A 14,334-nucleotide genomic window follows, 5' to 3' on the forward strand; every position below is an offset into this window, starting at 1 on the left:
CGAACGATGGGCATTTATATACAGTTTCAAAAGTATGAAAGAGTAAACGCGAGCGAAAATTAAACCTGTGATGGTTCGCATCGTTACATTACGTGTATCAAAATTATTGATCTATATCATATACACGCTATGCATTTTGAACCAGAATACAATTATGTACGTACCAGGTTGGTGAAAATGTTATACATATATAATTGTACTGTCTTTTTATATTGACATAATTCTAAACACAAACCGCATCTATATAAAAAAAAAAAAATTAATAACTGGCATAAGGAAGTAAGAGCGTAATTGTGTTGTCACGATCAGTAGGGATTCATTTAAACAATACAACATAAACTCGAGGTTAATACCCATGTCATACTGAGATTTGCTCGAATTTCCCCGATAGTCGTAAATATGTTGCCAAATCTGCTTTAAACTCGAACTTGTGTCGCCGTTGCTCTTATATTGAAGCGGAGTGACTGGTTTCATAGTTTAGAAATGTTTCATACGAATCTCGCGACTCACAAGTGCAAAGTATTTCCGGGTTATCGCCTTAAATAAGCCATAACTAAGTAATTGCTAAAGAACACGACACAAACGATAATATTCGACTTGTTGAAATAGTTTGTACGGAGTTATAACGATTTTTAAGGATGCTCCTTTTTTGTACTACACGGCATGAATGTTCAACTAATTTTGTTTAAGTTCAGGCGGAATGCGTATACCCTTACCTTGTTCGACTGTAGTACGAGACTCATGCGGTAGTTTGTCAGCATAAATACGACGATGCAGAGTTTTGTAACAATGATGAACTTATCAGGTCAACTTGTATCAATTGGCCTAAAAATATAGAATGTATACAGATAACAACTGTACAACTATTTTGAAACGTTTACGCGATCATTCATGGCTTTTCAGTGCGATTCGTCGTATTTTGCTATAAGTCAGCAGGAAAATCGTGACAGAGTACTCGGGGTTTAACCTTTCTTAACAGATTGAACTCCGAGTACACTGTTTCATTTATATCAAACATTGGTAGATTCTTTCCTTTGGTTAACAGTGTACCTGCCCTTAAGTTGAACATATCGTTCTGCATTTCATATCGAATAAGTATTTCTTTTGTGTTTGAATTTTAAAACATTTGACGATTTGAGGTCTTTGATTATACTGCTCATTGAGTCACTGTTAATGTTTGACTGACATAAGAAATGCTTCTGTTTTTGATTCTGCGCTATAATTTCAGTTATTCTGCGACTATGAGGCATATTTATTTTGGAAAAGGATCAGGGCCAGCTTTGATGAATAATGTTGACTGTGCCGGATCAGAAGACCATATAAATAATTGTTCCTATAACTCTCCCAATTTATATTGCGATTGGGATGAAGACATTTCCTTATTATGTACAGGTACTCATAGCCTTTAGGCAGTTTTCTCTTTTTACTGTAAAATTCATTTTAACAAGTTACTTATAAACACTGTAAAGTTGGAAAAGAAATCACAATTTATGATTTATTTTAGAATGTGGAGTCATCGACATCAAGAAAGGAAACATAGAATCATATAATTCATCCACAAATGTACTGACTGTTGACTGCCATTCAGGAATAACCATTGAATACATATGCCTCAACAATGGAACGTGGATGACCAATGAAGAATGTTTGTAGCTGTTTATATTTCTAATAACTTTAAATGTGTAAACTAAAATTGAAATTATTAATTCACAAGTTTCAAATGAAAATATAAGACGACGTTGATTGTAAAACTCAACCCAAATAAACTTTTTTCTGAAACATTGCATAAGGAAGGATGCTTAAAGGTGTTTTATACCTCATCAATGAACAGGGAAGACACATTAAAATATATGAAACAGTTCAGCTTCTTATAAATTATAAAGAAACGTTTGTTGTGAACCACCATATAATATACACGCATTTCTTATTTATCTATGAAGTTATTCTTCAGGTCCTTTCCTTCAAGATATACGACTTGTTGACGGAGTCGGCATTTACGATGGTCGAGTCGAGGTTCTATACAACGGGACATGGGGAACCATATGCTATAACAACTATCGTACTCAAAACACACGCGTCATTTGTAGAATGCTTGGGGCATCGTATGTTGTAACCGTTTATTTCTAAAAACTGTCTCTTACTTCGTATAAGAACATGTGTTTTCTTCAACGTGCAATCCACAAAGGTAATATTCTCATCCGAAGCTCTCTTTAAGTGACGGTTAATTCATATATATATATATACCGATGATATAACCTGTTTTGAAATAAAAAAACAAAGACTATATATTTGAAGTCCGGTGATACAATGTAACGGCAAATATGAATAAATGAAGGCTTTGGTACCAGAACATAGTTATAAAAAGGATCCAAAGGAGAAAGCAAAAAAAACCTCCAAAACAAAAACGTTAACAATAATCACTTTTCAATATCTGATACATTAGCGACACTATTTAATCAAAACAAACACAAATAAGAGCTGTCTCTGGAATTTGACAAAAAAGTCTTATTTGGATAGACATCTTTAGTATGTATTTCCTTATGGACAGGTAAATACTTTTGGGGGCATTAAAAGCAACTCTGTATCAAGATTAATGTCTGAACTAGCATTAAGTGATATACCAATGGCAGATACGCTGTAGAAGTGCTTAATTTTAAAAAGCCTTTTTTAAGTGCATTGTAATGTTAGCCGTGTTGCCTTTACTTAACGTTCTGCAAAGATGACAAAATCGTAGTACCGTTTTCCCTTTTATGATAGATTTAACTTTGTCTGTAAATTCTGTAATGGGGGGGGGGGGAGTTTCATGTATAAAAAACAGTTACCCTAAAACTCTAACCCTAACCCTTACAACTAGAAATGCACTTGTTAACAAAGTAAATTCAATGTTTGGACATTGCATGTCATGTCCGCTGTGTATTTATCAATCAATTAAATTAAAGGACATCTCAAGAATACAATGCAAACTACAGTGACAATTCCAATCATTCAACTATAAACCCTATTTAGAGTATCAAGATTAGGGCTCAAGCGACACTAAATCAACGAAACAAACGCACACACCACAAAAAGACACCCGTGTTAAAGAATATGTTGCTAAAATTTGGATCACATGTTTTATCAATCATTGCATAGTGCAAACTGAACCTTCCCATATTCTATCAACTATGACACAAAGGTATGAAGGAGTCGTGGCGAAAGCCTTCCCTTCACGTATTTCAAAAAGCAATCTTACTTAATATGTCGTCAAATTAAGATGATATACTAATAAATGGTACTATTCTTGTAAACAAACTGAACGTTTCAGGCTATGTAATCTGTAATGAGTATCGATATATTCAGTTTGTTGTGACATTTTCACTGTCAATCAGCATTGCTAAAAAGAACGGCAGACTTTCTTTACGAATACCGTCTTTAAGTTGATAGTAAAATGTAACTGGTAATCTTACTAATTTGTGCTAAAATAATGGGGTTTTTTTAAATAATCATTTTGGTATAAGAAATATATAAATTTGTTTCTGTAAGTTCCTATATATTTTAGTCGTTATACGGAGTCGGCACACGCAGGCGGGATTGGTCCTATTCATATTGAAAACCTATATTGTGGAGGCAACGAAATTAATCTGACTGCATGCGTATACGATGACCGTGATGAATGTTCGCACAGCAACGACCTTGGAGTTACATGTTGTCGTACGTATTTTGTCTTCTGTCATAAGAATAGAAACGTTTGATAGGATGCGTTGGTTGCATACTTCAGTAAATAAAAGATACAATTGGCATTTGATGTGGTATTTATTAAGTCCTGGCGTGCTTTTATTAATTTGATTAAATGATTAAATGATGCGTACTGAAATACCACGAACATATTATTATTCTACAGTTTAGAAATAAAGAAGTATGATAACTGCGCAAATGTATACACAGAATTATTTTAAAAAAATCACAATGAGCTAGACATAAATCCACCACATCATTTGAGTCGTCTTTCTTAAAAGAATGATAAGAACCCTTATAAAAATGTTTTTATTATATCCCATGCAAACACCGACAGGGACTCATTTTTTATAAACATCAAGCGACAAGTAAAGTTTCAATTAATATGTTAAAACATAGATATGTATATGTATTTTGGAAATGAATTCACTTTTCATTTCATTCTAAGAGAGTCAACAAAACTTCAATTTGAATGTTGCTAACTTATTGACAGCGTTGGTCTCGAAAGTTTTTTCATTCATCATTTAAGAAGATCCTACATGCATAGATATAGCATAATTAGTCTTATATACACTGGAACACGCATTTATAAGATCCCATTTCTCCTTAATTTCATTTATTGTTCGCATATTGCACATATCAACATACAAATTAATTCGAACCTCGACCGATACCCTTAAAATTGGAAAAGCAAAGATACACATGAAAGCCTCGCACCAAATTCCGCATACATACACGCACACACACATTCACACTTATACACAAATGTACGTACGATGTAGATACGATTGATGTCCACTTTCCTAGCTGATGTATTCAAAAAGAGAATTTTGAAGTCCTACGATTGATGATTTTAAAGAACTTTATCGATTGTTTTCACGAAATACCTATTTATATGTTTAATTGCTAATTAATGTTGGCAGTTTCAGTAGTTCCTGTTTCTTATTGTGGGTTTTATATTTATCGTTCAACTCTATTCTATTTTTTTTGTTTACTTGAATTTCAAATAGTACATCATTTTTGCATCAACGGATTAACTACTTTAATATACGTTTAATTTATTTCATATTTGTTGTTTTTCATGACACTCTTGTATTGTTTTTATTTATATAGAACGTTATACCTGTTTCACATTCTGCAGTCTGTTTAAATTATTTAGCTTGCCAAAACTCCAGTGAAGTATTTTAAGGGCACCCATTGTTAAGTTTATAGATTTATTAATGTTGCGGTTTAGACCAATACGTTTTAAAAAAGGACTCTAAAGATTTGATCAAGGATTCTTAAAAAAAATCAGAACAATCAATAAAGTAAGTTGCATCATCAGCAAGAGCGATTGTTAGATTTCTGCGATACCAACGTGCACTCCCTAAATACCCTTTTCATCTAGCTAGACAATATTTGTGGACAATATTTGGACGATAGCAAAGCTAAAATTTCATATTCTGATTAAAAAGCTAACATGAAAATATCGAAAATTGTATGTTCACTTACGTCTGATCGCATTAGCTTTTATTTTTGGACGCAGTAGGGTACGCGGGTAATATCCATGAAGCGCGCTAGCGCTTCTCGGTCATTTACTCGCTTGCCCTAATGCGTTCAAGCAGCTTACGGGTTCTATAAGATAATTGCCTATTTTTTGTAACGTCGTATATTATTGGTAAAATGACGTCGCTAATCAATTCGGAGCGCAATTTTGAAACTAACAATTACATCATAGCTCATTGCGTGGTCACAGTGTAAACGTCAATTTACATCGATATAAAGGACTGGGCTAATGTAAATATATATATTGTAATGTCAACCAAAAAATAAACGGCATACATTTACAAGATAAATTGTCAGTTCGGCGGAAAAATCGATCGTATTCGAAATGCAGATATGTCTTTGCAGATACTAAACCCATCCATGAGAGTCTAATGCTTGTTTTGAAAATAAAATAAATTAAGATGTATAAATGCATGTTATCGATTGGATTTATTAAGTAGATATAAAATATATTGCTGTTTTTACTTAATAAATTTTGCATCTATATCTTCAAGTATCAAACATACCTCTAAACGTGACGGGTGTTCGCCTTACCAATGGAACCAGTAAATATGACGGCCGTGTAGAAATCCAGGAAAACTACGATTACTGGGGAACAGTATGTGATAGAGATTTCCATTATTCAGTCGGGAATACGCTTTGTCGAATGATGAACATGTCGTAAGTGAATTAAGCAAATGAAAACAATATATGTCAGTGTGCGCGTGTGTGTGTGCGTGTGTGCATTTGTGCATATGTGTGTGTGCGTGTGTGCGTGCGTGCGTGTGTGTGTGTGTGGGGGGGTATTTGTGTTTGCGATCGTTCGTTATTCTCAGAATACTATTATAAGTCAGAAGCTGTTATCTATTTCTCATGTTAAACGTTCGTTTTCCAGGCTATTGGACTATTATGGCGGATCTAAACATGGACCAGGCACAGATCTAATGAGCTTCAGTAAACTTCGTTGCGCTGATGACGACTATCACATAAGGAATTGCTATCATTCGACTTGTTACTATTGCAGTTTATCTCAAACAGTGTCCCTACTATGCTCAGGTTAGTTTGTACTATTTCGTTCCTCAGAATAAAACAGTCAGACGCCTATTCAAAAAACGTAATCCTTAACACGACTCTTGAACTGAAACAAACCCGTTGTGTTTCTGTCAGTATCAATAACATAAGCATACAATTAGATGACAAGTTCTTCCGAAACGAGCGATATAACAAACAAAGCTATTCAAATTGTATGTCTGTCTCCTTATAAGAAACCTACAAGTAAACGTTAATATGGAGAGAATAAAGTGTTAACGCTATAACTGATTTTAAATGTAGAAGCAGACATATTTGTATTGCTTTCACTCGTTGATAGGTAATAAGCTTTTAGATATTCGTTTAGAAGGTAAGCTCATGTGCATTTGATAGAAAAAAATGATGTTTGTTATTGTATGATGCAATTAAAACTTTAATCATATCTGAATGCGAATTGTGTGCATGTACGTAAATCCTTTTATTTTACCCAAAGAATGCGAACCTCCGAAAGAAGACGGAGAAGTAACATACTCGACAAACGGAACCATTGCAACGGTGCATTGTCACTTTGAGTATTTGCCGGATGATCCTGTAATTGAATGTATCGATGGGAATTGGTCGCAAAATGGAGTCTGTGATTTTTACGGTAAAACTTGTGCAACAAAAGTGATCGAACCTTAAATTTAATAAGATATGATTTTATAAACAATGCTATTAATCATTTGTAATCTTTGACGTTTCTTAAAAACGAATATGTTCGAGATATCAACATGGTATTTTGGTGCTGTTACCACTACATTTACTAATAGCGGTATTTTGAGTAAAAAGTGTTTGACCTTGTGCGTGTCGTGTTTGGCATTGAGTGACTGTTTCCTTGTTCTTATTAATAGTAACTTAGTTTAATTGTAGGCTACTGGGATTTCACCATGTAGTTTATGCTGTTTTAGTTTTACTTTTTTAAACAAAAACTCTCAGTGAGTAACCATATATGAAGCTTTTTACGGTTAAGGAGAGGAACACGTTTGTGTTTTGTTTGTTTAAATCGTACATATCCTAGAACTTATATAATTTTATCTTACTGGTAACAAGAAAATTGGAATACTGATATGTTTTTTTTGTAGGTCCTACGTTAAACATATCGTCTGTACGTCTTGTTGATGGTGACGGAATTTATGAAGGTCGTGTAGAGATTGAGGTTAACGGAACATATGGCACCATTTGTGATAGCTTATTTGACCTGGATGACGCAGAAGTGATATGTAAGACCTACAATCGAAGGTAAGTTTCTTTAATTTTCCTTTGCGGAATTCTTAATTAATTCATCATTCAATCACTGATCGCATCATAGATTTTAATATTTGCTAGTCTGTAACTGTTGCCTGTGTCTTAGATATGTAGCCCTATCATTTTAGTGGCATTAACTTTCGAAGACCGCTGCAGTTTCATTGCTACTTTGATTTAACCATAGCTCCGTTTGAAATGATCAAAAGGTCTTTTACGCTCAAAGAGGTTTAGTATTAAAGGAGAGTTTAATACACTACTTGTACGGTAAGGATTGCCTGTGTGTGAATTGTCTTCTACATAATTATGTATACATGTGCCATGGCACAGAACATGGACCGAAACGAGTATCAGTGAGACTACACAAACTATGAAGCAATGGACAAGCCATATAGCCCATTATATAACCAATACCCGGTTTAACATTGATCAAGGCCAAGAGACACAGCTCTACAGACAAACAGCCAATAAATACACAAAAAGGTATAGGTACTACTAAACGTACACTTTGTGTGGTTTGTAGCCATAATAATATCGTTTTTATTCAATTTTAGTTTCGGCGCGGCTTATTACTTTACGGGAGCTAGATTTGGGAAAGGGTCCGGTCCAATTCATATTGATCGGCTCTTTTGCGGCAAATTGGACACGTCACTTTTCCAATGTCCATATCATTCAATCGGGTTCTGTGATCATTCAAGAGATGTTTCGCTCGTGTGCAATGGTAAATGGTCTTTAAAAAATCTTTTCAAAAACTATTAAGATATATTTGTTTACTTGTATTAATACATATCTAATTCAGATGTTTTCAGTTTAACAACTTTGTGATATATATTATTCCATTATGTTTTCCAACAGAATGCGGTCAACCGGATATTGCCTTTTGGGGAATCGGATATTTCACATACAGTGGCGCAGCTTTGTACGCCGACTGTTCATATTTTAGGACTTACGTTGGTGAATTAAAAATGACGTGCGACCATGCAAACAGAACATGGGTTACAGAAGGGGAATGTAAACAATTCAGTGAGCATTTACATATTTATTTCAGAATAAATTGTTTAGACTTTATTAACGTGTTGCTGTCTACGAGCATACGGATATTGATGTTGGTGCTGAGGTGGGAAATATAATGATACAACTCTTACTTCTCAATATCTAACTTTTATTCGAATTTGACTGCTTTGAAATAGAATTTATGAGGGGTTATAATGTGTTTACCACAAAAGGTCTTTGCAGGAACAAACTTATCTAAAGGTTATCTAAAACTCTTCTTGCTGTGGAAAACCACCAGTTTCATAACATTTATATCAATTGCAATGATTTTTTGCACATATAATGTATTTTTATCATAGGTAGACCACTCAATATACAAGACGTTCGCCTTTTTGGTGGCCAGAGTGAAATGGAAGGAAGAGTTGAGATCAAGTCCATGGATATTTGGGGCACTATTTGCAAAGATGGATTTGACATGAAAGAGGCTGATGTTATTTGCAACATGATTGGCTTCCCGTGAGTTTGAATGTAACGTTTAACAAAATGATGAGTATGATGATTGTGATGATTACACCGATTGAGATAAACGGTTATATTCTTATCATATACAGCAAATACACCCAAAACGCAGACATATTTTTTTCATAATCCTACCTGTTCATTTGTTTGGACAATCTCAGCATAATCTCAGAAAAGGTTTCGCCGCTTATATAAACTGATGTGATAGTCCATAATATCCCCACAACATAGTAAATAAAGATATTGTTTTATACTTATTTATTGATCTATTCAGAAGCGTTCTATTGTATCTAGTGATCGTATTTTCAAACTGACACTTTATTTTGTTTTCGGCCTTCATCATTTATTTCTAGTCCGCTGCATTCTCAATCGTGGTTTATACAATGGTAAAGCTAACGATGAAAGTTGTATAGGCGTTTATGTGTGAAACAAACTGAGAAGAATGTATGCATTACATGCTTTGGTTATTTCAAATACATTCTAGTCCAGCACAAGCCGTGTATTTGAATGGTGAATATGGCGCAGGTACAGGGCCGATATTTGTCGACGATCTTTCATGTGATTCATCGGACACACACATTAACAATTGTTCGTATGTAACATACGATGACTGTTTACACCTGCACGATGTTGGCGTAAAATGCACAAGTATATTTTCTAATAAGCTGAAAGTTTTGTGAATATTTGAATTAGATTAATAATTATATTTCATTAGATTTGTTTCAAAGTTTCAGTTGTATACAATGTATTTCACATCAACATTTACATTTTAAAATGATTGAATTTAATACAGCTTTTTATTTTAAACAAGGAAAAGATTATCTTCATTTGGTTGTACGTATTTTAAAGTAATTAAAAGAAATAAAATAAAACAATGCTTTATTCTTAAATTTGATTCATTTACAAAATAATTGCAAAACAGATAAATATTTAGGATGTGATGATCCTACGCCAAATCATGGCTCAATCAACGGGACACAGTTTTCATTCGGCACAGTTTTAGAAGTATCTTGCGACTACGGACACTACTTAATAGGCGATCAATACATAACTTGTCAGGGGAACGCTACATGGAGTAGTAGACCGGAATGCCATCTAATTGGTAAAGTTTACTATGTCACATATCGAGAGGAAAACGCATTGACGTAAAGTGATCATTAAAATAAAACCCTAAGTGGGTGTTCACCCTTACCCTCAGTTTATATACAGACATTGTAAGAACTTTGAATAAAACTGAAGCCCGGACCTTACTACTGAGATTTGCCTGTAGTTTCCATGGTATTATTCAAAAGTAAGACTATTGAGGGAGAATATTAAACTATTTGTTTTAAAATACTCTACCGTAACTAGAACAAATCCTTTATGTTTGGTTGTAATTGTTCTTTTGATTGCAGATTGCGGCGACCCAACACCAGAAAACGGGAGGAGCAATGTTTTACAGACCACATTAAATGAAGTTGTAAACATTGCGTGTGACGAGGGGTATAACATCTCGGGGAGCTCAGTAATACAATGTCAAGAGAATCTGCAGTGGTCAGATGACACAACATGTGTTATTGTGGGTAAGACAATCTTCTGATTGATGTATGAATAATTCTTAGTAACATTCTTAGAAGTACAATGTAATTGTGGTTGAGCGTTTAAAATACAAATTAAAACCTCGTTCGTTCCTTTACAAATGTGGTTTATAAACGATTTATTTCCATTTGTTCGAGTTGCCTAGGGGTATATCTTGTCAACCTTTGATCTTCATCCGACTGATTTATTCATTTTTTAACACTACAAGTTGTTATTAAAATATAATCCTTTATTTAGATTGTGGGCCATTAGAGGCTGAACATGCACGGGTTGATATTGAGAATGTTACAACGTATGGCGAGATAGCCCTTGTTAGCTGTGATACTGGTTATCTACCTCAGGGGACAACTCCAGTCGAATGTCGTGCGAACGCAACGTGGAGTGGCATTCCTTCCTGTGAAATTAGAGGTTTGTTTTCTCAATGAAGAAAAATAAAATAAAATTTAATGAGTAAATTAAGACCAACAGTTTGTTATTGCTACGCAGACTCAACGTTTTACAGTGAAAAAAGATAAGTTTATCGGATAACGAATAAAATGAATCAGCCACACTTCGTTATAGGGAGCAGCGCTCCGTTTCTGTGTTATTTTCGTGTCTTACATCAAGTACTGCAATACTAATAGTTAGTATGTCTGTTGTAAAATTCATGATTGATATAACTGAATATATTTTATTTATATTTTTATCAGAATGTGGAGATCCAACCCCTAACATGGGCCAGAGGAACACCACCGTAACCAAGTACGGAACTATTGTATTGATATCATGTGAAGAGGACATAGAGATAACTGGTAACCCAATCATAGAATGTCAGGCTGACGGAACCTGGAGCGATATTCCAGTCTGTGACTCTTCAGGTTTGAACGCTTGAGAATATAAAAGCAAAACACTACCACGTTCGATGCGCTTTAACGTTCAAAGCGCGCGATTAGTAGTTTTTATTCGTTTGACATTATTTTATTTTAACAGTTCAGCTGGTGCGTACATATTTTTATCCCGTTTCAGCATATTTGATTATACATTTTCAACTTGAAAACAACTTTTCGCTTAGCAATTAACTATTGCACAAATGAAGCAAAAGGAATGTGATTGTGAATTATTTCAGACTGTGGGCCACCATCCATTGCTAACGGACAAGCCACAACATCTGGTGACACAACCTTTGGAAACAATGCAACAATTGTTTGCAACGCAGGTTACTCGCTTGATGGCTCTGGTGAAATCCTATGCACAGTCTTTGGATGGGAAAACGTGTCGTGTGTGCTTCAAGGTGAACCATCACTTTTTAAAACAGACCTATCATAATGAAATGCTACCAAACGTCAGACATAAGCTATTAATATCAAAAGTCCTTAATACTGTTTTCCTTTCAGATTGTGGAAATTTAACTATCGAAAACGGCGAAGTTCTCATCTATACTGGAACCAAATTCGGAGACAGCGCAGATGTGCATTGTCTGCTCGGATACAGTCTTAATGGGGACTCTAGAATAACCTGTTTGGATGGAGGCGATTGGAGTGACTACCCGAAATGTGACATAACAAGTAGACTTTTTTTTTGAAGTTATCATAAAAAACGTTTTATTTTACCAATAAACTGATTTGATATATCCTTACACATCTGTAAATAATATTTAAACTAATAATTAAAGAAATATTGTATACGTCTTCATGAACGTTTCATTGCATTAATTTCTTCATTAGCTTGTCCTGAAATTGAAACATTGATAAACGGTTTTATTGACGAGCCATGGTCAAGAACATTTGGCTCCACCGTTACGTTTCAATGCAGTGTTGGGTTTCTTCTGGTTGGAGAAATGTCCATAAATTGCGAAAGTTCCGGAGAATGGAGCACCGACTTTCCAACTTGTGTGAAGAAATGTTAGTTTTTATATTGACGTTAGATCGATTTATTTCCGTAATGCTTTTAATTTGGTTCCATTTAACAATGGTGTATTTTTCCAATTCGATGCTACCTACGTTTGATTAAAGCATATACGTGTTTAACATGATACACACGCATTTTCTCGTTTTAGCACCCATCGGCGGAGTTTGTGTCGACAAAAATTACTGTTTGGCTCCTAATGCAGAATGTGATGAAGGCGTTTGTTCCTGCAAGACTGGTGTTTATGATGACAGGACAAACCACTGCGACAGAAGTATGTTTTATCATTTTTGCCCTTTAAATGTATTTCAATATTTTTATTCCTTGATAATGATGAACTAAATGCATATATCCACGACGGCGGTCCGGTTGTTAAGGTATCAGTCTACAGGGACTCGATTCAAATACGTGGGTTGTTCTGATCCTGTTAGTTGCTGTCCGAGAAACTAGTTTAGTGGATGGGTACCGGTTACAATCCTGCCAAGCATAAAGAATTGGAAACGAGAATAAAGGTGTTCATCAAACAAGTTTGCTTATACGTTTAGCGGTCTGGCCGTCAATTGCGAGGGATATCATTATAATAAATGATGACATTTATTTAACTTCACGTTTTTGTTAAAGAGGAGGGTATTTAAATGTAGCTTTCTATTTTAGTGCCACTATTTCGTTTTCACAACGACTCTTCAAAAAACGTTGCCGTCACGCAACAATGTAGTAACCCTATTAGATTTCCACCAGGAATACCCTTGTTCGATCGGATAAGATACGAAATATATGTAAGATTATTTTTGTCTGTAACTGATATATTTAAGACATAGGTTGAATGTGGATGCGCATTCAAAAACAACGTCCAATACATTTTTGTTTATAGCATAATCGCGAGAGAAACCCATTATTATGGCGTCACTTTGGGGATGTGAGTTCAAAACAATATTTTAAACGTAACAAAGTAAAGGAAACGTTAAACAGACAATCAAAATCTGAGAAATATCTGCAATGAAAATAACATGATTAGTATGCAAAAAGTGTATTAGCAATACTCATATATGGTATGCGGCGTGACCATTTTGTGTATTATGGTAGTTTTGCTCTAATATGCATTGCATTTGGCAGTATTTCACTACAAAGTACGTCCTAACCGCACGTGGGTCGTGTAAACAGTATATTGAACATTAACACTGAGAAGCATATATTCAGCAACTATAGTATTCCGGTTGTCAAATGGCTTGAGATAAGTACCATTATTACCATTGAATATGAGAATATGCAATCACTATGTTTAAACCTCATTGTACACATCTATCAAATAGGTTTGCTCTAGCGGATACGTTAGTTTTGATAAACCACACACCAACCCTACACCTCCGAACACCAGTGGCCTTACTGATAGCGATGGCAATGGCTTCGACGATGTTCCAATTATCGCTGTGTTCTATGCTGAAATGAACACACAAAGATCCCAATCAATTTCATATCGAACGATTGATATTTTGCATGACTTTCCATTCAGTGACGAACAGGAAAGAGATATCGAAATGGTCAGATATATCGTTAGAAAATTCGAGTATTTGCCATCATTTGAACCGAGGTTTCTGCTTATTGCCGACTGGAACAAGGTTTCACCGCTTCAGAATACATATCAGTCTTCATCAGTAAGTTCATATTGTTTAATTTGTAATCACATTACATCTCTTGTGAATGACATTACAGATAACGAGGGATATCGTAGAAAGGTAGAACGAAATGTTATCAGGCTCTGTCAATTTGCAAGCTTTATGATACTTCACCTACTATACAACCAAGATGGAAGGA

The 14,334-nt window shown here is 34.8% G+C and overlaps 1 protein-coding gene across 1 annotated transcript; it reads left to right on the plus strand.

The window, feature by feature from the left end:
* The first annotated feature begins 1,241 nt into the window (after window positions 1-1,241).
* LOC128210884 (scavenger receptor cysteine-rich domain superfamily protein-like) lies at window positions 1,242-14,259 on the plus strand. The gene is made up of 23 exons (XM_052915239.1): window positions 1,242-1,392; window positions 1,505-1,645; window positions 1,952-2,102; window positions 3,539-3,690; window positions 5,754-5,919; window positions 6,134-6,294; window positions 6,761-6,913; window positions 7,389-7,545; window positions 8,103-8,269; window positions 8,404-8,571; window positions 8,901-9,057; window positions 9,545-9,708; window positions 9,995-10,162; window positions 10,455-10,622; window positions 10,876-11,046; window positions 11,328-11,495; window positions 11,744-11,908; window positions 12,012-12,182; window positions 12,342-12,518; window positions 12,674-12,796; window positions 13,177-13,298; window positions 13,833-14,174; window positions 14,233-14,259. Exons 1-23 carry the CDS (start codon window positions 1,242-1,244, stop codon window positions 14,257-14,259), a joined length of 3,690 nt encoding a protein of 1,229 aa, XP_052771199.1.
* The last annotated feature ends 75 nt before the right edge of the window (window positions 14,260-14,334 follow it).

The sequence above is a fragment of the Mya arenaria genome, chromosome 12 (assembly GCF_026914265.1).
Source record: "Mya arenaria isolate MELC-2E11 chromosome 12, ASM2691426v1".
NCBI lineage: Eukaryota > Metazoa > Mollusca > Bivalvia > Myida > Myidae > Mya > Mya arenaria.